This window comes from Cibotium barometz, chromosome 44 (assembly GCF_041138505.1).
Source record: "Cibotium barometz isolate CiBa-2024 chromosome 44, ASM4113850v1, whole genome shotgun sequence".
Lineage (NCBI taxonomy): Eukaryota > Viridiplantae > Streptophyta > Polypodiopsida > Cyatheales > Cibotiaceae > Cibotium > Cibotium barometz.
Window position 1 is genome coordinate 4,454,458 of NC_141089.1, and position 24,340 is coordinate 4,478,797.

At 46.8% G+C, this 24,340-nt stretch overlaps 1 protein-coding gene across 1 annotated transcript in view; it reads right to left on the bottom strand.

The window, feature by feature from the left end:
- LOC147612878 (protein CHAPERONE-LIKE PROTEIN OF POR1, chloroplastic-like) overlaps window positions 1-22,975 on the bottom strand; it is a 31,676-nt gene extending 8,701 nt beyond the window's left edge. The window contains exons 1-2 of the mRNA XM_086782145.1: window positions 22,745-22,975; window positions 22,558-22,670 (exon numbers count right to left, since the gene is read on the bottom strand). Coding sequence (XP_086638271.1) covers window positions 22,558-22,670; window positions 22,745-22,836 — 205 coding nt within the window. The 5' untranslated portion in view covers window positions 22,837-22,975. The remainder of the gene's footprint in view (window positions 1-22,557; window positions 22,671-22,744) is intronic.
- Window positions 22,976-24,340: the final 1,365 nt, after the last annotated feature.

The window sequence follows — 24,340 nt, forward strand, 5'->3', positions numbered from 1 at the left end:
ACCTCTTGCTGGGCCTTCTCCCGAGCCTGATTGGTCAAGTACAACAGTTGATCTGCAAATTTTTTGTGGGCCAGCAGTGATGGGGGGTCTAGCAGGGATCAGGGGTAGAGACAGACTCAACCTCGACATCGACTTTGCTATTCCACAGGAGTGACGCTCCCCCCCCCCTTTCTCTTGGTGCAGTGGCTGTGCGTTTTTACTAGCCAGGATATTCTCTTGGCAGTTCATGGCACGGATGAGAGTTTTGCTTTGCTCACTTTTTCAATTGGACCCCATGGTAGATTAGAGAGATCAAAGACCCCTTTGGAAAACTTCAGTGGATGCACCTTACACAGGGTGAGGGTGATTGGATTTCACGCATGAGTGGCACATTGACCCACCACTGACCAAGGTGGCCAAGGAGAGACTCTGGTGTTTATGGATTTGAGAGAGTCCGCCCTTCACGCGCCTCGATTGGGACCCGAGGAAGTGGACTTGGCATGATCCTGCTAACAAGGAGGAGACTTTGAGTACCCTGTTCTTCGCATACACCGCACGGCTAGGCTACGAGATCCAAATGCCCAAGGTTGAGGACACCCCAGCAATAGCAGTGCACTAATAGTCACAGGGCCTCTTACAACGGTTTCTATCAGATCGATGGATCTGGGACAGTTTTCGGCCTGGAAACATCACCCTCTTTCTTTGGCTACTAGCAAAGTGGAGTTTGGCAGTTGGCACGTGGTTGGCAATTGGCGGTACACCAACAGCTTGTCTGAGGTGCGGCCACCCTCACGAGTCTCAACGACATTTTCTTTGGGACTGCCTGAAGACTCGACAGGTTTGGCAACGAATTCTCCGCATTTTCACGACAGACAGGACCTCGCACGTATCATTTCATGGGGCATTGTCACTTGGGCCATAGAGGCTGAGGTTGTCATGGCTTATGAGGAGGAAGGTGGGGAGCTAGCCCTTCAGGTCTCTCACCTTCGCATTTTAGCAGTACCAGTCCCACCCCTTCTACTGATTATTGGACTTCGGGTTCGTGCCAGAGAGCAGCATTGCACATTATTCATACCCTCCGCGGTCAATGGGGGAAGCCGCAAGGTGGCTCTAATCGCATGTGGAAGTGGCGGGAAGCCTTCCTAAGGCTTTGGAGGCCTGGCCCTTTTCTCACAGACAGAGGTAAATAGAGCAGTCAGTCAGAGGAGAAGTGCATCTTTCTCCACCCTTTTGATTCTTTGATCCCCGCCCCATACATGGAGGCGAGTTTGTATCTAGCCCTTCGTGGTTGTATTTAGACCCTTCGAGGTTGGTTTTTTGTTAACTAATAGAAGGTTCTTTTTCTCAGAAAAAAAATTGAGTATGGGTGCATGCCTCTAAAGGGATGAGTACTGCCAGGCTCTTTTTCCTAGAGGAAAAAAAAACTATTGAGTATGGGTGTATGCCTTTGAAGGGATGAGTATTGCTAGGAGGCCAAAGGCCCGCTCACGGTTAGTATAGACACAAGATGCCATCCTCCACACCGCCTTCCCAAACAACTTTGCCAGTCTCACGGTCCCTTAGAGCAACTGAATGCTCCTCAAATTCCACCCGAAAGCCAGTCTTGCATACCTCATGCACTGACAGAAGATGAAATCCCAGAGCAGGGACATAAAGAACACGGGAAGCATGCTTGCCCCCCTTGCCGTCGGGAATAATCTCCATCCGGCCCTCACTATGTATCGGAATAGTGGAGTTATCGCCAATAAAGATACGACCTGACTGCCGTTTCAGATCCAAAAAGAAGTCACATGATGGAGTCGTGTGCCTGGAAGCACCACTGTCGAGAATCCATTCCCGGGTATCCTTCGCGGTGAAGCCAACTGCCTCCTTGCTCGAAGATGATGAATCATCGGAGTCCACCATCTCTAAGTGCACAAATACCGGAGTCTTTGCAGCTGAGGCTGAGGAATCAGCACTTTTCCCTGTCCGCTTAGGGCACTTCCTCCAGTAGTGGCCTTTCTCGCCACAATCATTACAAGATCTTTCGGCCTTGAGCTTCTCTCGTTCTGGATCAGGCTTCTTCTCAGAAGACTTCTCCGGTGAAGCCTTCCCTTTGCCCTTGTTGCTATTTCGGCCTTTCGACCGTTGGCCAGTTAAGGCCTCCGAACCTCCGCCGTGAGGAGGGTTCGTGAAACATTCCTCCTGGTCCAAGACCATTGGCACAAGCTCCTCCCAAGTAATGGTGCTGAGCCTGCCACTCGTGATCAACGAGGAATAGAAAGCAGAATCCTGACCAGGCAAGTGGGAAAGCAAAGTGATGGCCATATCTTCAGATGATATCTCTTTCCCAGCTCGTAGGACTTCCTGCTGAAGGGCCTGCAGCTTGTTGATGTGTTCCCGCATCGTCGAAGACTTTGCAGGGTTCATAACCCGCATCTGCACTTCCAAGGAGATCCGTTTCATGGGGGATACCCTGTTATACAAAGAAGCCAAGTGCTCCTATATGCCTCTCGCCAACGTCATGTGCTTCACATGATTGACCACTTGTGGTGTGCAGTTGAGGAAAATAAATGACCGGACCCTGGCGTTGACACGATCCCACATGTGTGCCTGTGCCTCGCGGTCCTTCCTCGTCGACAGTAACTCCCCTTCCTCTGCTTCCAGCCGTGGAACTCCAATGATGATAAAATCAGCAAGGTCATACGACTCCAGCACCGACTCCATCATGACCTTCCACATGCCGTAATTGGACCCGTCCAACTGACGATCCACTGGGAACGTGGGGAGAGTCGGAATCTTCACGTGCTTCTCAGCCATCTCTAGTAAATCTACCATCGCGGAGAGTAACCTGAAAAAGGGTGGGTGGGTGGGGGGAAAAAATCTGAAAACCTGCAAGTGGCTGTCCAGCCCCTTAGCCCGCCTTCCTCTTGCACCTTCTCTTCCCGTTCAGCCCAAAACAGTCCACCAATCAGCAGCCTAACGCTCCCCCTCTTGCTCAGAAAAACGCCCAAGATCTGTCTAGAGCCTAGGGCTCTGATACCATGTCAGAATATGCAGCGGAAATGATAACCAAACTTGGGTAGACAAGAGCAAGTAGACTGCAGAAAATAAACAGCACAAGAAACAAAGAGAGATAGGTGTGTAAACTCTTCTCTATACACAAGATCCCGAGAAAACTGAATGAATGAGTGGTGGGGGCAAGGGGCCTATATATACATCCCTGGGAGAGCAGTCGGCCAGCATAAAAGGTGCCCACGACTGCTGAAAATGGTCCCACGACTGCATAAATGCAGTCGGCCAGCAGATAAGTAAGTGCCCACGACTGAGCAAGTGCAGTCGGCCAGCAGTCCAGTAGCCCACGACTGAGAAACATGCAATCGGCCAGCACTGGAGTGCTCCTGGTACCCTTTGGCAACCCTCCCCACCACTAGGAAAAATGGAAAAAAATAGGGAAAAATACGAGTGTGGAAAAATGATAAGACACCTTATACAGGGCGGGCACACCCACAACAGAGGCCCTGGTGTATAAATATAAACAGGAGATGACCTCTAACATGTACATGCTCGTGATGGTGGATGACTCCTCCAAATATATTTGGGTCTTCTTTCTAAAGTCCAAGGATAAGGCTTTTCAGCACTTTTGTGATTGGAGGGTTGAGGTGGAAAAAGAGACCGGTTCTTTGGTCAAGGCTCTCAAGACCGAGGGGGTGAGTTTATACCCTAGGGGTTTCAGCAATATTGCAAGAATCATGGCATTCGGAGACAGCTTACTACAACATATACTCCATCACAGAATGGAGTTGCAGAGAGGAAGAATAGGACCATTATGGAGATAGCTCGTATTATGCTTGAGCATTCTTCATTACCTCGACATTTCAAGGCTGACGCAGCTTCTACAGCTGTCTACATTCAGAACAGGTCTTCTACTGCTGCTCTTCCAGATAAAACTCCATATGAGGCTTTCCATGGTGAGAAGCCCCCTGTTGTTCATTTCTGGGTATTTGGTTGTTCGGCGAATGTACATGTGCCTAAGGAGCATAGCTCTAAGTTGGACTCGAAGTCTCAGTGCATGACTTTTCTTGGATACAGTACTGTGTCCAAGGCATATCGTCTATAAGATCAACAAGTTGGCAAAGTTGTTGTGAGCCGTGATGTGTTCGGCGAGACTCCTACATCTTCAGAGGGGGATGGTGAGCTTCTTCTTCCTCCGCCGCCGCCTCCTCCTCCTACTACTTCTATTACACCTCCAGCTGTGGATTCTCAGTCAGATGATGATGACTCTGCTCCTCCTCCAGCGAGTTCGAGCAGATCTGTGCCTGGATGGTATTTTCAGACAGTTCATGATTTCGGGTTATGTGAGCCTCTTGCTGCTCCGCCTGGTTCTCTCAGGTGATCTTCCAGTGTTTCAAGGAAACAAATTCATGAGGTCAAAATGTTCGTTAACTATGCTCTTATATCCTCTATTATTTAGGGTCATGAGGTCAAAATGTTCGTTAACTATGCTCTTATATCCTCTATTATTTAGGGTCCTTCTAATCCCACTTATGTGGACGAGGCTCTTTCACATGAGCCTTGGCGTCGTGCTATGCAAGCAGACCTAGATGCTATTGAACGGAATGGCACTTGGACTTTGGTGCCTAGGCCACTCCAACGTAAGGTGATTGGTGTGTGTTGGATCTTCAAATCAAAGTTTCGAGTTGATGACAGCTTGGATAAGCACAAGGCGAGGTTGGTTGCCAAGGATTATGCTCAGCACCCTGGGGTCCACTTCGATGAGACCTTCGCTTCGACGGCCCGGATGACTACCATTCGCACCGTTCTTGCTCTTGCAGGACATCATAGATGGCTTGTATTCTAGATGGACGTCAAGTCGGCTTTCTTGAATGGAGTTTTTACACAAGAGGTGTATGTTGATCAGCCGCCGAGATTTGTGATTCCAGGCAAACAGGATCAGGTGTACCGACTGAAGAAAGTTTTATATGATCTGAAGCAAGCTCCGTGGGCTTGGTACCAGTGGATTGATGAGTTCTTTTAGAAGCTTGGTCTACGTTCTGTGAGGATCTGTTCAATCATGGATGCTTTGGAGAGAGTTTGAGATGACAGATCTTGGCCTTTTGCATTATTTTCTTCGCTTTGAGATTTGGCAGACCCCTAAGTGTATTTTCTTCTCAACAGAAGTACACCTGGGAGATACTTGACAAGTTTCAGATGATTGGATGTAGATCAGTATCTTCTCCTATGGATACTAGTGAGAAGCTCTCTCTTCTTGATGCTTCTCCAGGGATTGATCAAGGACAGTATCGGGTTCTTGTCGGTTGTTTGGTTTGGTTGTCCTACTCCCGATTGGATGTTTGTTTTACAGTCAGCTTATTGAGTTCTTTCACATCCAAACCCAGTTAGCAGCATTGGCAGTGTGCTCTCCGAGTTCTTCGGTACTTGCGTGGTACTTTGGACTTTGGCATCTTCTATGGCCAAGGGTGCACTCTTCTTGGATGGTCTGATTCAGATTGGGCTGGAGATCCAGATACTCAACGTTCGACCACCGGTTGTGTTTTTTCACTTGGGTCTACAGCCATTTCATGGAGCAGTAAAAGACAGCCTACTATGGCGCTTTTCTCTATAGAGAAGGAGTATCGTGCAGTTTGTTACGCTGCATGTGAGGCGATTTGGTTGCGGAGATTATTGCGGGAGCTTGGCTTTCCTCCTACTTGATCTACTCTTCTTTGGTGTGACAATCAGAGTTGCATCGCCATCGCCAAGAACCCTGTGTTTCATGCTCGTACGAAACACATTGAAATACAATATCACTATGTTCGTGAACGGGTTCTTCCCGGAGATTTGCGTTTGGAGTATTGTCCTTCAGCGGAGAATGCAATAGATTTGTTCACCAAGCCAGTTTCTCAGGCTTACTTGGCTCCTCATCTTCGTCTTCTCGGAGTTTGGTCAACGTCTGGTGCTGAGAGGGGGTGTTAGCACATTCATCCCCAGTTTTTGCTCATCTCTGGAGTCCTCTTTTGGTCCCTTTTCAAGGCCCTTGGTTGTGGGCTAGCCACCCTATTTTTTTGCCATTTTTCCCAAGTCAGGTGCTTTATGCCCAGTCAGCTACATGGTGTCCAGTCAACTAGCATTAGGTGTCCAGTCGGCCAACCCTACTTACCTATAAATAGGTGGGCTTGCTGAAGGAGATAGCACAGGCAAAAGCATAAACAATAAACATATGAGAGAGTGCAAAGGAGATTGAAAGAGTTGGACAAGATCACCTTTTATAACAAGAGTAAAGCTTTACAATGGCAATGGCCAGCAACTGAGTGTTGAACTATGTGCAAAGGAAGTGAATGAATGAGTGAATAATGGGGAACTCCTTATATAGTGCAAGAGGGACCTAGCCGACTGCCTCTAGGGCTGGCCAACTGACCCTGGACAAATAAATAGAAGTAAAATGTATAAAATACCAGATAAATGGTATAGCCCCAAAATACTGAAATGCACAAATTCTAACACCCCCTTTGCAGCTCATAGTGTGCAAGAGTCGAAAGAAGATAAGTCAATGAAGATGCAACCATGGACCCTCCAACATCGCGAATACTAAAATCACCTCGGAGAGACCACCCGCCAACCTGTTTCCTCGAAACAAGATGCCACCACGAACAACAATGAACTTTGCTTGGCCACAAAATTCCCACACAAGTGTGCAGTGAACTCCAAGAATAGATGATGAGCTGCTCGACACACCGCACCCATAATCCCCAATAGTGGACGGAAGACATCAAGTCCCAAAAGCCTCGAACAATGACCTTGGAACAGATCCAGTTCATAATCTCTGTTGTACCACAGATAACCATGTCCTGCCATATGTCTAAGGCTTGGAACTCCGAATCATGGTCCCCATGCACCAGTAAGTGGAGCTACAATCAGCCCCCTCTCTCACCCACAAGCCTCTTCCGGATGGAAGCACATGGGGAGAAATTGCATGTGTACTAGAGAAGTACACCATCTAGGTTCTCCTAAGCTGGAAGTGCCCTAGGAGCCCTAGAGGTGGTACTAGAATCTGTATCACTATCTTGTGTCGTGTCTTTGCCTTTTCTCTGAGATGAAGCCTTGCCCTTGGTCTTGTCCTTCTTCTTGGACAAATGGCCTCTTTTTCCACAAGTAAAGCAACGACTCCGATCTTTCTTTTGAACTAAGGAAAGTGCCTGGTCAGAACTGTTCACTGACACCTTCAATTTTCCCTGTGAAACGAGAACAGACTCCCCCTCCAAAAATAGGGAGCTAAGATCATCAAAATCCAACTTAGTGGATGTGACATGGCGTCGCAAAGATCCAGAAATCACATCATAGTTCAGAGGAAGCTTGGTGAGAATAAGAGCAGCCAGCTGAGAAGAGAACAAAGCAACACCCATGGCCAGTAACTGGTCATGGATAACCTTGGCCTTCATGAGAAAAGACTGCATGGAACTGTCTTCAGGAAATAACAAGCCTTAGAGCTACCCCTGCAAGGTAACTGCCCTCATAGATGAATCTTGTGCAAAGAGATCCTCCAATTTTGACCATACCTGATGAGCACTGGTGAGAGTTTGCACTACCGGTGAGACCTCCTCTATGATGGTCCGCACAAGCACAGAATGCGCCTTCGAGTCCCAATTCTCCAAGTCTTGTAATTCCACAGCAAATTCATCCTTCTGATCCTGAGTCCACCTCCTAGAGTTTTGAGGACGCTCGGGCTTCCTTTCAGTGCCCTAAACAATGTCCCACAAACCCTTGTGGATGAACCAGATCCACATCTGAAGCTTCCAATGAGCATAGTTGGTCCTTTCAACTTGTCATCCTTGTTTGTACAAAGAGGAGCCATATCCACAGCAACAAAGAACAAATCTCAGCTCTCAAATACTTCTCTCAAGTGCTTTCCAATGAAGCGAGGCACCAGGAACAATCAGCCCCCTCTCAAACCTAAGAGAGAAAGAGCCTGGACAGCATCAAAACAGTCCAAGATCAACGAAGAACCTCCTACTGGAAGGGCTGGGACTCGTGGAGGAAGAAGAGAATGTAGGGCCACTTGTTTGGCAGCACCAAATGTAAAGAACTCACCAAAAACAAATGCCGGTGCAGAAAACACAGCCACAACTCCACCTTTTGCCTCTATAGAAGAAAACGCAGCCAAGTAAATTGGCTGGCTTGCCTCTGTAGGAGAAAACACAGCCACCAAAACTGGCCGGCAGCAAACAGCAAGCTGGCTGGACCTGAAAACGCAGCACAGTTGGGAAACGCAGCCACTTGTTGTCACAGATCTGCAGCTAGGAGAGAGATGGAGAAAAATGCACAGCCAAAGGTAGGAAAGGTGGGCAGATTTGCAGAGTTTGGAGCAGCCTGGACCTAAGCGAATGATACCATAAAGGAAATAGCATAGGCGGAAGCATAAACAGTAAATATATGAGAGAGTGCAAAGGATATTGAGAGAGTTGGACAAGATCACCTTTTATAACAGCAGTAAAGCTTTACAATGGCAATGGCCAGCAACTGAGTGTTGAACTATGTGCAAGGGAAGTGGATGAATGAGTGAATAATGGGGAACTCCTTATATAGTGCAAGAGGGACCTGGCTGACTGCATCTAGGGCTGGCCGACTGGCCCTAGACAAATAAATAGGAGTAAAATGTATAAAATACCAGATAAATGGTAAAGCCCCAAAATACTGAGATGCACAAATTCTAACACCCCCTCTGCAGCTCATAGTGTGCAAGAGTCAAGAGAAGATAAGTCGATGAAGATGCAACCATGGACCCTTCGGCATTGCGAATACTGAAATCACCTCAGAGAGACCACCCACCAACCTGTTTCCTCGAAACAAGATGCCATCACGAACAAGAAGGAACTTTGCTTGGCCACAAAATTCCCACACAAATGTGCAGTGAACTCCAAGAATAGATGATGAGTTGCTAGACACACCACACCCATAATCCCCAACAGTGGACGGAACACATCACGTCCCAAAAGCCTCAAACAATGACCTTGGAATAGATCCAGTTCATAATCTCTGCTGTACCAAAGACAACCATGTCTTGCCACATCTCTAATGCTTGGAACTCCGAATCATGGTCCCCATGCACCAGTAAGTGGAGCTGCAATCAGCCCCCTCTCCCGCCCACAAGCCTCTTATGGATGGAAGCACATGGGGAGAAATTGAATGTGTACTAGAGAAGTACACCATCTGGGTTCTCCTAAGCTGGAAGTGCCCTGGGAGCCCTAGAAGTGGTACTAGAATCTGTATCACTATCTTGTGTCGTGTCTTTGCCTTTCCTCTGAGATGAAGCCTTGCCCTTGGTCTTGTCCTTCTTCTTGGACAAACAATCTTTGGACAGATGGCCTCTTTTTCCACAAGTAAAGCAGCGACTCCGATCTTTCTTTTGAACTAAGGAAAGTGCCTGGTCAGAACTGTTGACTGACACCTTCAATTTGCCTTGAGAGACGAGAACAGACTCCCCCTCCAAAAATAGGGAGCTAAGATCATCAAAATCCAACTTAGTGGATGTGACATGGCGTCGCAAAGATCGAGAAATCACATCATAGTTCAGAGGAAGCTTGGTGAGGATAAGAGCAGCCAGCTGAGAAGAGAACAAAGCAACACCCATGGCCAGTAACTGGTCATGGATAACCTTGGACTTCATGAGAAAAAACTGCATGGAACTGTCTTCAGGAAATAACAAGCCTTAGAGCTGCCCCTGCAAGGTAACTGCCCTCATAGATGAATCTCGTACAAAGAGATCCTCCAATTTTGACCATACCTGATGAGCACTGGTGAGAGTTTGCACTACCGCACGACATCAGAGGATTTACTACTGCTTTGTGGATTTCCGCAAAGCTTTTGATATTGTACCTTGAGCCCACCTCCTACACCGACTCCAAGAGATAGGAGTCCCATCTGACATGGTTTGGAGCATCATCGCCTTCTATGAGTTCGTCACCGGACAAGTGAGAGCCCCAGGAGGTACATCACAAGAGATTTCCAACACTATTGGGGTGAAATAGGGCTGCCCTCTATCACCCACTCTTTTCAGCCTCTACATTGATGAGATCTCGAGCTTCATTCATGGATTAGGCGGGGTTGGTCCCACACTGCCAGGCATATTGATCCCCATACTACTTTATGTAGATGACATCATCCTCCTCTCAAACTCAGCCGAGGGGCTTCATAGATAGTTGGATGCCTTACAAGCCTTTTGCACTCAGCAGGACCTCTCTGTTAACCTTGGTAAAACCAAGGTAATGGTCTTCAATACCTCTCACCCCTTCACATCCAGATTGAGCTTCACATATAGAGGGGATCCTGTGGAGATTGTCTCATCCTATGCCTACCTTGGTGTCACTTTCAGTGGCCCACGCTTCACCATGCTTCCCGCAACACATGCCAGAGTGACACGGGGATATGCAGCCTTGAGCTTACTTGAGCGGTAGTGCTTCTAGGCACATTTCCAGGAGCCCAAGACGAAGGGCTGGCTTTTTGACACCCTCATCACACCAGCCTTGATAAATGGAGCAGCCTTCTGGGGGTAGATTTATCCGATGAGGATTGGCAATGAGTTGAGAGGCCCCAAGTCATGATGTTCTCCCGTATGATCCGTAGCAAACCATCAATCCCACACCAAATTATCCAGGTAGAGTTTGCTGCAGCCCCGATGGTAGTGGATGCACTCTTCTAGACAGTCACATACCTCATCGCATCAATCACATGGATCCCCACAGGTACCCGAGGCTTGCCCTCGAGTCCTCAAGACAGCTAGCACTTGAGGGTACCAACCGGGTTATCCGGTTAGATCTTTTTAGCCTCTACACCCATTGCACATGGATCACACCTCTGAAGCTCCCCACAAAGATGCACTTCTACAGAGATCACTTCCTCACACTCACTGAAGATGGATTCATCCAGCAACTGGGCTACTTGAGTGTTCACATGTCCCATGCCATGCGGATTGCGATTGGCCAGATACGGGTTTCATCCCACCGCCTCAGAGTGGAGACATTTAGAGCTGAGAGCATCTTCAAAGCCGGGAAGCTCATACGGAGACCCAAAGAGGAGAGGATCTGCCGATTGTGCCACACAGAGGTTGAGATGGAGGAGCATTACATATGACGCTACCTAGTATATTATGAGATCCACGGGAGGTTTCACCATCTATTTCGTGACGAATTTGGTCCATTCTCCAAGATCACCGACTTCTAGGACCAACGTTGCCTAGGCCTCTTCTTGCTTGAGCTCCACAGACACAGAGACACCTTCTTGAGAGAGCTTCAGCCCCAGCCACCCCACCCCCTCCCTCGCCAGCCAACCATCATCAATTTCTTCCGGACCCAGGAGGTGCAGGACACTGATATACTAGATCTTGTGGACCCTCCACGAGCTGCTCTGGACCTACCTCGCCCGAGAGGAGTTACCTCGGACCAAGCCTCCGCATTCCAACATGCCCGACGCCCCCGGGCCATTGGCCACGATCACCTCATCAGCTCCAGATCCAGGACATCGTGACATAGCTCAAGGAGACCTCTCGGCCATACTCATTAGCCCCATGCTTGATATTTTGGAGAGTGGTATACAATCTACTCGGAGCTGATGCTGCTCTCATGTTTCTATGTTCTTAGTATTCCATGATGAGTTTCCATGGACAGTTTTGTATCACCCCAGTGAGATAGCTATGTTTATGTTTTCTTTCTGTTTTATTTTCGATTCCATGATGAGATACGCCATGGACATTATTGTATCACTTTGGTCTCATAGGCCCGAAGAGAGCTACGATCCAGGAGACGCCCCCGTCCAGCTGGCCCCAGGTCTCCACCAGACAGATTGATGAGATCTTGAGGAGATATAACAGAGAGGATAGACCGCAAATTGATCTAGCACAGATTGGGAGATATCTTGCCCCTAACCCGATGTATGACATCCTACATCCAGTCATTGGCACCGGTTGGAGCTAGTTGCTTTATTGGATGTATTTACCACCTGTCCCTCCCACCCACCCCACAGTAGTTAACCAGAGCCTTGTATGTGATTTATCTCCACATTATAGAGTACTTTGTACTTTTTTTTTTCTTTTGTATCCATTTGATGCCCATTGAGACATGATGATGATGTACACAGGTTTTGTCTCATAGGCCGTTTTTTGGCCTTTAGAAGACGTTAATAAAATCTCTCTCTCTTTGCTTCCACTTGTGCTCTCTCTCGCTCACATTTTTTGGGGGGGTGTTAGGGAGGGGAGAGGGAAAGGGGGACATGAGGACGCCAGCCATTGGACCCAGAACCAGTCTCAAGTGTCATAAGGGGATGAATGTTGAATTGCATGCCATGTGTACCATTCAATGCAAACGCTAATATTAAGTTAATCACTTCAGCAAGTGTGCCATTCAATGCAAACACTAATATTAAGTTAATCACTTCAGCAAGAGTCTCATTTTATTTAGCTGGGTTGACAATCGGCATCCAAATTTGGAAGCATCTTTGTGCCAAACATGAATGAAACTGATTTTAAACAACTTTGATACCTAGCACTTCACCTAACAAGCATCCTCGACGTTTGTACAAACGTCAGCTTCAAGTGAGCTAGAAAACATTGTAACCCTGACGGCCACTAGCTGACATGTCCTTGGACTACGACTCAGCGGTGCACGAAGACCTATAGAGATGTTAGCATTATTCATCTCCTGGTAGTGTGAGTATCAGGGGTGCCCAGATTTATCCCGGGCAGCACCATATTTTTCCCTCTGGTCAGGGCCCTTGGTTGTAGGGTTGGCCACCCATTTTTCACATGTTTATTTTTGTCCAGTCATGAGTCTTTTCTGGAGCAAGTCGGCCAGCTTATTTCGGGCCTATATAAGGCTTGCCTCCTTCTCACTTGTAGACACCTTATCAGGGGTTTCCAGGCCTGGGTCCTCCCTCAAGGGAATTGCTCATCATGCCCTCACTTACGGGGACCACCCCTTGCACACGGCTGTTTGTATCATTGCTTCTTCATCATTATGCAGATTCGTTTTCTCTCTCTCTCTCTACCTATGTCTCACGCTTTCCGCTGCGCACTTTTGACATGGTATTAGAGCACCGGGTTGAGGCTCTTCTACAGAAGGCGTTCTGGCGTTTTTTCTGTGAGAGAAGGATTTCTGCATTTTTTTTGCAGAGGAGGAGGGAGCGTTTTGGTCTTTGTCTGGGGAGGCTGGAGGAGGTACAGGGCAGCCCCTACTGGCTGCGTTTTCTGCAAGTCTGGGGCGGCCAGAGAAACTCTTCTGGCTGCATTTTCTGCCCTTGTGAGCAGGTGAAGGGCAGCCAGCATGACTGCATTTTTTCTCTGAAGGTGGGCAGCCTGGCTGCGTTTTTCTCCTGAGGAGATGTTGGGCAGCATGGCTGCGTTTTCTTCCAGAGGAGGAGGTGCTGAGCAGCCTGGCTGCGGTTTTTTCTCCAGAGGAGATGCTGGGCAGCATGGCAGCGTTTTCCCCAGAGGAGGTGCTGAAGGTGCTGTGTTTTTTTCTCTTCCCTCTCTTCTTCTTGGTACACGTGCTGCCGGCTGGTTACAGCAGCGTTTTTTTGCATTATCTCATCTGCGTTTTTGGAGGTAGTGGAGGCAGGTGTTCTTTTCCAAGAATGGTGCCTTCCCACATGGCCTCGAGCCCTTGCTCGGCCAATCTTTGCTTTGTCTGACTTTTCAGACTCATGGGTGCACACTTGGATTCACATCCTTGAGGTGTGTGTGGAAGACAGTTAGTCCTTTCTCGTCAGCAGAGGGGGTCTATGAGTTTGTGCGAATTCAACATAGTTTTGCTGGTGTACAAGTGTTTCCTTTAGGTTCTCAGGGTGTTCACTTTGAAAGGGGGATGTGGTTACTTGGCAAGGTGAGCCACTCTTATTCCCCAAGCAGATGGTGTCACGATTGTGACTAACTCTCTTAATCTCTCCTTAATTACTCCTTAATCCCTTATTAACTGAAAGGACACCTGTGAAGGGTCACACCCTTACACATGGGTCACTATCAAGGACATGACTATTCATTAAAAGACACCCCCCTAAGTCCAAAGAACATAACCATTGATTCAAGAGCCACACCCCTTCCCAAGGATGTGCCTCTTCATTTGTACCCTTTCAGCCTCTATTTAAGAAAGGCCCCTGTCTCAATGCAAACAACTCAGTCTTTTCCTCCAATATTTGTCTTATGTTCATTAATTAAGTCTTAATCATGTTAATAAAGCTATAAAAGCTTTACAGTGGTATCAGAGCAAACTTTTTCCGCCCTGTGTTATGCCCTAACCCTATCCCTAAAATCAGCCCGCCCAAACCCTAAAATTGGGTGTAGCAAGTGTTGAATGGAAGAGCAGGAGAGAATGCCCCATCAAATTCAGCCCTCAACTCCCAATTTTTACTGATTAAGTTTGGGCCAGCCATATGCAAGACACTCTTGAATAAAGGCAAGACAAAAAAAAAACAGCCTTCAATCAGGAGGCTTACCTCTTCAGCCGGTACCCCTTCATGGCCAGGCAGCCCTTCCATGAAGGGTTCCATCCCTTCGTGGATCTCTCCCTAAACGGCTGCAAGTGAAGAACGCACCCCTTCGTGGAAGTTTCCTTAGAAGGTTGCCGTTGAGAAGCGCCGTTTAATTACCCAAAGAGTTATGACCCTTAGGCTTTAATGCCACGTCTACACACATTAAAAAATAATAATAATAATAACAAAACTCACCTTACGGGCCCCTACGAAACGGCGCCACCCATTCAGCCGTTTTCACCCTACGATTGCTGCCGCCCTGTACCGGTCTCCTGCGCGCCCGCTTGCTGCCACCTCCCTTCCTCGAATACAGCCTTCTTCATTGTTGGCCTCTTGTGGTCTACGCTTGTGTTTGGACCAGCCACGTGTAGTTGGTGCTTTTCGTGGATTGACGGCCACTATCCTTGGTGCTTCTTCTCCAGCAACAATATTTATTATGGCAACCTCCTTCAGGTGTGATTTTTTCCATTTTCTTGGGCATAAAAATCTCACATAATGTGGAGTATTAACATATCAGAAACCCACCATTTCATTCTTTTGCGGGCTCTCCACTCATCCGGGGCCAATATCACTTTTTACGGGTTCAAGAGCACCACCGAGATCACGTGGACACACATTACCCTCTTCTCCGACGGCTTATGGCAGAGGAAACCTATGATTTCAATTATTTACAGGATAAACCCTCTCAATCCATAGTACCCTCTCCTACCCGTGTTTCTCCACCGGTCTCAGCCCCTGTTCCAGTGAGTGTGCCCCCCTTTTTACAGCCCACTCATTACCGTATTCAGATAGCCACACCGACTTCTCACCTCCGAGAATTCAACTATGGGTGATCTATGTTCGTACTTCTGCACAAGATCTAGATCATTACTGTTTTATACTCAGGCGTCATCCTTATCTGAGCACTATCCTCCTGGAGTGTAGCATCATTTTTCATGAATATTGCACCTATTATGAGGACGTTTATCCATCTTCATTCACAGTGCACCCCTCTACACTAGAGTATACACCCTTGACACCAGTAGCTTCCCCTACCCCTGTACCTTCTTCTCCAGTAGCAGCCTCTCGTGCAAGCCCAGTCCCAGAGGATCGCCATTACTATATTGGATGGTCTATAGCCGCTTCACCAATACGTAGCCTCTCCTCCCGGGATTTCCAGATGCCGCACCCTCCGCCCGATGGTTCTTACTAGAGCCCAGCAGCGTCATCACCAAAAAAAACCCCCCATAGCCTCGTCACCCTGAAGCCTCTACATCAACATCTTCTCTCATGGCAGAACCTGTTGACATACCAGTTCCTCCAGAATGGCAGCCAGCTTTGCAACAACTTCAGCAACAGTTCCAATAGCAACTCCAGGAGTCTATGGCATCCTTGGCTTCACATATCCAACAGCTCCACACGGATCGCCACTCCTACACGAGTTCCATACCAATAGCAAATGTTTCAGCAACAATACCAGCGGACTCAGACGTCATTCCTTCCGAGGTAGAAGGCGACGACCTTAAAACTCTTTATCATCTTTTACAAGCCAGTAAATCAAAGAAATTGGAAATTAAACCCCCTGAATCTTATGGTGGTCAGCGCAATAAGCGCATCTTAGACCAATGGCTCTACAAACTGCGGTTATACTTTGAAACATGACCCTTTCTAATTCCAAAAAGGTGATTTCTGCGGTATCCCTCCTCAAAGACACTACTTTATTGTGGTGGCAACGATGACAGTATGCCGAAAAATCTGTTACATGGGAAAAATTCGAGCGGGTCCTCCGTAAGCAGTTCATACCTGCCAATGCGGATTTCCAAGCCTGTACTCGCTTACGCCATTTGGACCAAACTACCTCCCGGCCTAATCCCCAATGGAATAATTCTCAACACCCTCGCCGATCAGAAGGATCATCCTCTTTTCAGTCCCGACGTTCTCAGTCCTTCCAACCACGCAATTCGGATCGTGGACGGGACCAAGGACGTGACCAATCTCGCAATCCTCGTCCTTCCACTGTTCCTTCTGGACGGGATCAACAGAAGACAAGATTGTGCACAATTTGCAATGGACCTCATCGTTGATTTGAGTGCCCCAAAAGACCAATCCATCGACAGAATTCTAATGCCGAACCCTCCACTTCGGAGGAGAAACCCCTAGTTGCTGACAAAGGAAAGCGTGCAGTTAATCACCATGCTATTGCACATGCTTCAGTGATCACCGCTACTGCCACAGCTCAAGCTGCCTCTTCACCATTGCCCCAACAGTCTACTCAGGTTTTGGTTCTTCAAGGTTCTATTTCCAGTCACCCTATTCAGGTGCTCATTGATAGTGGGTGTTCTCATAACTTTGTGGAAACCACCTTGACTCAGAAATTGAAGATTCGGACTTCTCAAAGTGCTGTTATTCATGAAGTCGAGCTTGCCGATGGTTCCACATCCTTGTGTAACACCGTTGCCAAACACCTCTCCTTTCGAATTCAGCACTATCATGACAAATTGGATTTCCAAGTCATGAATTTGGCACATTATGATATGATTCTTGGTCAAGAATGGTTGTATCAATATGATCCCCTGATCAGTTTTTGGAACCATTCCATACAATTTGCTTAAAATGATATGCTTGTGGCACTCGAAGGCATCAGAGACCAACCTTCTACACCAACCCTTTCAGCTCTTCAAGCAAAACGGTGGGTCCGCAAGAGTGGTTGCTCCTCAACACTTTCAATGGTCTATTCAGCCAACGATCCTCCCGAGGATATAGATACGAAGGTGATGTACCTCAAGCAACCTTTCTTTGCTCCATACTTGGATCTTTTTCCTCACGAGCTTCCTGCGGTTCTCCCACCTCGGCGACCAGTCGACCATGCTATTGATCTCCTTCCTGGCAGTGCTCCACCTACTCGTGCTCCATATCAAGTTTCTTTTACGGAATCTCAAGAGATACAACGACAACTTACTAAACTTTTGGAGAAAGGACAAAACTTTTGGAGAAAGGACACTGCCCTTAATAAGTTGACTATCAAGAATAAGTATCCTCTTCCGCGCATTGATGAATTGTTTGATCAATTGCCCCATGCAAAGGTCTTCTCCTAAATTGATCTTAAGTCTGGATATCATCAGATTCGCATTCGCGAAGGTGATGAATATAAGACAGCTTTTCACACAAAATATGGTCATTACGAGTACCTGGTCATGCCATTCGGGTTAACCAATGCCCCTACAACATTTATGAGTCCGATGAATGGCCTTTTTCATCCTTTTCTGGACAAGTTCGTCATTATCTATCTTAACGACATCCTGGTGTTCAGTCGTAATATGGAAGAACACAAGGCACATCTTAAGATCGTTTTCCAGGTGCTACATGACAATGCTCTTTATATTAATCCAGGCAAAAGTGAATTCTTCAAGACATCCTTTGAGTACCTTGGATATGTTTCAGCAGACGGTATTTCTGTGGATCCGAAGAAAATACAAGTTACTGTCAATTGGCCAACTCCCACAAACATCCATGATGTTCGTTCTTTCTTGGGACTTGCCAACTTCTATCACACAAAGGTTTATCGATTTTCCGAAATAGCTGCTCCTCTCACAGAACTTCTAAAGTCCGCTCCTGCATTCAAGTGGACTGAAGCCGCAACACAAGCTTTTGAAAATTTAAAGACAGCTTTGACAACAACTCTTGTCATGGCTATTCCTGCTTCTCAGCCATCACAAGCAAGTCTTGCCATCTCAAGAGTTCACAAGGTCTTGTGAAGGGAGGGTGGGTGGGAAAAAAAATAAAGAAGAGGCTGCAAATAATATGCAAGGTGGCTGTCCAATGGTGATGGCCGCCTTCTACCCGATCTCCAAGTCTCGAACAGTCCAAGCAATCTCCAATCAGCACCACAAATCAGCAAACCCTCAAGCTCCCACTATCTCCAAGCTTCAAGCCACCTAGGGCTCTAATACCATGTCAGAATACACAATGGAAATAAGAGACAATTGCTGTAGAGAACAAAACGCAGAAGAGAGAGAAGAGAGAAGCTATATAACTCTGCTCTATATACAAGATCTGGTACAATGTTGAGTGTGGCGGCAAGGGTGGTATTTATACCATCCCCAAGTGCTGGTCGGCCAGGTCAAAACAACCGACAGGATCTACAACATGTCCACAACTGTGAAAAAGGACAGTCGGCCAACAAATACATGGTTGGTCAGCAAAGGATGGCAGTCGGGCAATCCTGAGAGTCTGCCAACAACAAAGAGAGTCGGCCAGCACATGATAGCCCCCCCCGACCCAAAAATAGAGAAACACTTAAATGGGTGGGCACACCCACAACAATGGCCCTGGTGTGTAATGTACAGACAGGAGATGATTGCTAACAGATTTTTCACTCCTTTGGAAGCAGGCAAGGATGTACTAAATGAGCTTCACTCCTAGTTCGGTAGTCATCATTCTACATTACAGTCATCCAGTGCGATAACCAGAGTTGTATGGTATTTCTCGGAACCCGGTCTTCCATGCCCGGACCAAGCACATAGAGATACAATATCACTTTGTTTGTGAGAAGATTTTGGCTGGTGACATCTTGCTTGTTTATTGTTCGACGGAGGACAATGCGGCGGACCTCTTCACGAAGTCTCTACCTCAGGCTATGCTTCGGCAGTACTCCAACTCACTGGGGTTGGTTACACATCCAGGAGCGGGTGTTAGCAATCGTCTCCTGTCCGTACATTATGAAAGAGTGCACAGAGCGGAAACAAATAAGCACTAGAGTGTGCTGAGTAGAGAGTGCAAGAGAGAGAGATGGAGCAACTATGCTGAATTTACTGAAGTGATACAGTCCCAAGCAAGAGACAGAAGTAGTCTCATAAGTGAGGGAACAAAAGATAGACTAGGCAAGATACAAAAGTGAGAGGCCAGCCCACCTATTTATAGGTGGGAAGACGTGGCCGACTAGACATGCTACAACTGGCCGACTGGGCATGATAAAGCTGGCCGATTGAAAAAATGCATCCAAGCTGGGAAAAATCCCAAAAAAATATGTAAATAAGGGGTGGCCAACCCACAATCAAGGGCCATGCATAAAGGACCAAAAGGGACACCAAACATGGGCAGAAACTGGGGATGAATGTGCTAACACCCCCTCTCAGCACCAGATGATGAACATACACTGAGAAGCCGAAGTAGTCGTCCTCTGTCAAAGACAAAAGAATGCAGCAATAACAGATACCAGGAAAGCTCCACAAGCAATCTCCCAGCAACTCAGCTACAAAAGCAACAGAACAAGCTGCTAGGGACACTGCTCCTCTAGAAGAAAACAACCATGCACGCTGCGTCGTGCTGCTCCAAATATCGGTGCCACACCCAAATGTAAACACAGTGCCACGGAAATCCCTAGAAGCCTGTAGCTCCAAGAAGATAATACCCTCAAAAGAAATAGGGTCCATCTGCTCCAACTCTGTACCAAGAGTAGCCAAATGTTGTACAATAGCATCCTCCTCAAAGGTTGGCATCGCCAGATGTAAGAACTCAACTGCCCCCTCTGAAAACTCATGTCGGGACTCCACAAGCCCAACCAAATCCAAATCCCAATCCTTCAATCCCTAGAAGTACCACTATGCCCCAGGCATGATCACGGACACACCTGACCACAATCCAGAATCCTCACACACAGTAAGGAAAACAGGAACACTCACACAGTAGTGGTAACTATAGTAGTAGTAGCCTCCTCAATAGCATCATACAACGTAGAAGCAGGCTCCTCCATAGAAGACAAAGGGACCAGCAACACATCCTGGTCATTGGGCGTCGAAGAAAGAGTTGGAGACAAAGCAATAGAAGACAAATCCCCCTTAAAAGCTGTGAGCAAAGATAGCCCACTGTCTTCCTCAAAAACATTACCAGAGATATCATCCTAGCAAGGAGAAATATGCACAGAAACTGAAGGCAAGGCAACAGGAGAAACAAACTCCTCAGATGCAATGAGCAAAACTAGCCCACTATCCTTTGCTGCAGGAACATCTCCAAAAGAAGTATCCACAAGATCACTGGCTGCATAGCACCCAGAAGCAGAAACCATCTGCCAATCACTCGCATCACCATACGAGTCACAAAGTAACTACCACACATAGAAAGTAGAAGCATCATCAGGAGCATAGATGAATTGTCGAAGAACTCAATCCTGACGGTTCAAGAGGAGAAAACCGTAGATCTGTCCATCAGTCTTCCTCCACCGACACACATCCTCCGCAGAGGCAAGGGTCGGCAAGCACCTATTCTTGTACGAGAGAAACTCCATCAAACCATACTCCCTGAGAATAGAAGTAACCTGCAACTTCCATGACTGAAAGTTACCACCATCCAACTTGTGTGCCTCATCTAGGAAATAACAAGAAAGTGGTACTGGAGCCAAACCTGAAGCTCTCATCATTGATCCAACCAATAGGACCAAACCTCATAAGATAAAAAACTATCCAAATCAGAAAACGCTGATGCAGGTCCCTTCCTCCCACCAAAACGCAGCCCTAAGAGACTGGACAGCACCCGAAAAACCTCCTGTAGCAAAAAACGCAGAAGCTTCTGTCGACTGTACCTCCAACCTTGAGGCCACCAAAAGAGGGAAGCAAAAAATGCAGATTTGATATAGAGAGAAAAAGCAGCCACACGAGGCCTGGGAATATGTTGTAAGAGGGTGCAAGAGGGAAAGGCATCAACTAGGACTGTAGCTTGGGCTCTCCTCAAGAAAAAAAATGCACAATCTCAGAAGAAGAAGTGTCCACCATAGGTACCAAGGTTGCCACCAAAGCCAGAATCACCACAAGACCCCCTCTACAATAGGTGATGTTCACTGGAGAGGAAAACGCAGCCAAACAAGGGGCTGCAGACCTGAAAATACAGGCCACACTCTAGTAGAGAAAAACGCTGATGAAAAGTACCTTCAGGCTGAAAGCGATGAAGCCAAACTGAAGGGAGAGCACTCAGCAGAAGCTGTCCAGAAAACACAGCAACCAGAGGGCTGCAAATCTGAGAAAAAACACAGAGGTAAAGGGGCTGTAGATAGGGCTGAATCTGGGGCAGCAGAGGGAATCGCTAAACCGGGAGTTCTGATACCATGAATGAGTGCACAAAGCGGAAGCAAATAAGCACTAAGTGTGCTAAGCAGAGAGTGCAAGAGAGAGAGAGATATGGAGCAACTATGCTGAATATATTGAAGTGATACAGTCCCAAGCAAGAGACAGAAGTAGTCTCATAGGTGAGGGAGCAAAAGATAGACTAGGCAAGATACAAAAGTGAGAGGCCAGCCCACCTATTTATAGGTGGGAAGAGCTGGCCGACTGGACATGCTACAACTAGCCAACTGGGCATGGTAAAGCTAGCCGACTGGGAAAATGCATCCAGGCTGGGAAAAACCCCAGAAAAATATGTAAATAAGGGGTGGCCAGCCCACAATCAAGGGCCATTAACACGTGTACAACTGCCTGGACTTACCGAAGCCTACTCGGATGGCCACCGGTTGACATATCCCTGGACTGAGGCTTACACAGGCAGGGTGCTCATCACTGACCCAAAACTTGCACATAAAGTATGTCTGATGGTAGAAGGAGTTACTCCTCCATAGAGTGGTTGTTAAACAAGCTCACTTGGCAGAAGGAGTTACTCCTCCATAGAGTGGTTGTTAAACAAGCTCACTTGGCAACATGTGTGCAGGCGTACATAAACATGCATGTCCATTTATTATGTACACATATATACAGATATAGATATAGATATAGATGACGAGTGCATGGAAGAATACACGCTATTGGAAACACCTCCATGGTCCCGTTGATACACAAAGTTCACTTTCCTCTAGACCTGAAAAATCAACACGCCTTGCAATATATGGCAAATTCCCCATCCTTATTATTTGCATTCTGTATGCGGTAGACTCTAAACAGGCCCATGGCGCATGTGGCAGATTCTCCATGCTACATCCCTTACTCTTTGCATTCTCTATGAGGTAGATTCTAAACAAGCCCATGGCACATGTGAACAGATATAAAGAGGGGATGCAAAGTCCTGCACTTTGTGTCTACTGCATCATATAGCCATGACCCTAAACTCCAGAGTTCAAAAACATACCCGACAAGTCTTCATCGAAAGAACCACCCAATGCGCACACGACTCTACCGTATATGTGAGTAGCTCCGGCTGCCTTGCCGGTCCAAGACAAGTGCTTGCTGCAACTCAAAAACCTGTGTGTATACCAGAGTCACTTCGAGCTCCGCTGCACTCCAAAAAACCCAACAACTTTTCTGAGAGTGCATACCTGGACTGCGAGACTGACTGATGAGATCCTGGACTGCCTTGGCAACTCACCAGAGGATGGGTCTGAGACAGTGAAATCCGAAGGCTAGCCATGCTCTAGCCTGCATTACCCGAATGTGGTGAGGCCGCTTGTTGTAGGGGCCGTGAGAATGTGAAACGACACTGGCTTTGTTGACTCGATGTACGCATACACTTATACAAATTTTATGAACGTCTTCAAGAGACCAGGAGACCAAAACGTATCTCCATGAAAATATTGATCCATGGGAAAACTTGAAAACTCAAAAAAGATACTGGGGGATGTTGTAGAGGTCTCTAAATGGGATCGAGATAGAGGGGGGATTGCTCTAAAAGTCTTTGCTCTCAGAAGAAGTTTATAAGCGCCCTCTGCCTTGGTACCCTAGCTCTATTGGCTTGTGGTGTAGTAGGGACTCTCTGTGTCCACCACGAAGCTCCAAGAGGAAGAGTCCTAGACATCTCTGATCATGGTGGTCCATGACCCTAAAAAGTGGACCAAATCCATCATGGAAGACACAATGGAATCTCCCCGTAATCTCGTAGTATACCGGGCACCTACATATGTAATGCTCCTCTATCTTAGCCTCTATGTGACATAGCTCACATATCTAATCTGCTAGTGTAATCATCACTGGTCCACATCTAGATGTCTCTATACACAACAGCTGATGGGAGGATGTATGAATCTAGCCAATCGCACACCTCATTCCAAAAGATAGGCATGTATGCATGTATCTTCGCCATGTGATGAAGCCATCCTATGTCAAGTGAAGCATGTGTTCACAGTAGAAGCTCATCTTTATCCCTAGTGGTTGTGTGGGTGACCTCCAAGTCTTTTGAGAAGAGTATCAAGCCTGATGATATCCTGTCGAATCACACACACACCCACACAGAACTATTACAAATGTTCTTATTTTCTTCCTATTGGTGCCCTAAGCCAAAAGCTTCCTTTGTAGAACCCATGCCCGACATGAGAGAGAGCTTATCTTCTATTTCACAAAACCTCTTAACATCCCCATGTTAATAAAGGGTAGCTTCCAAAGGCCACTATATCAAGAAGTATGCTCGAAGAGGGAAGCCACATCAAAACTTCCTTTCCTTTCACCCTTTACCTTTATATCTTAGAGCTCTTAAATGGTCTTTTACATTGCTAGCCCTATCTCGTAGTTTACATTGCCAAGCCTATTTTATAGTTGAATCATCTTTCCACAAAAACTTTCCTTTAACAACTTTCCTTCAATTTTTTAGAATAACAACTTGAAGTATGTGTTGTATCACTACTCAAGTTTCATTAAAATTAAAGGAATATATTTATGTCATTGTAATAAATAATTTTTTTGACTATGGGGATGATTGTCCTTAAAAAATTATCATAGAAGAAAATGTAATAGCCCCTTCCTTGTGTCCCCATGGCATTTCATACCCTGATTCTCATAATGCATATAAAGTAAAAGGTTTTCATTAGTGAGCCAAAACTCACCTATATACAATGGCTTCAAAATTCAAAATTAAGTAGATGTATAATCAATTTTTGATAAGAACAACTAAGTGGCAGCTAGTGTGGCTCACTGTTAACCAA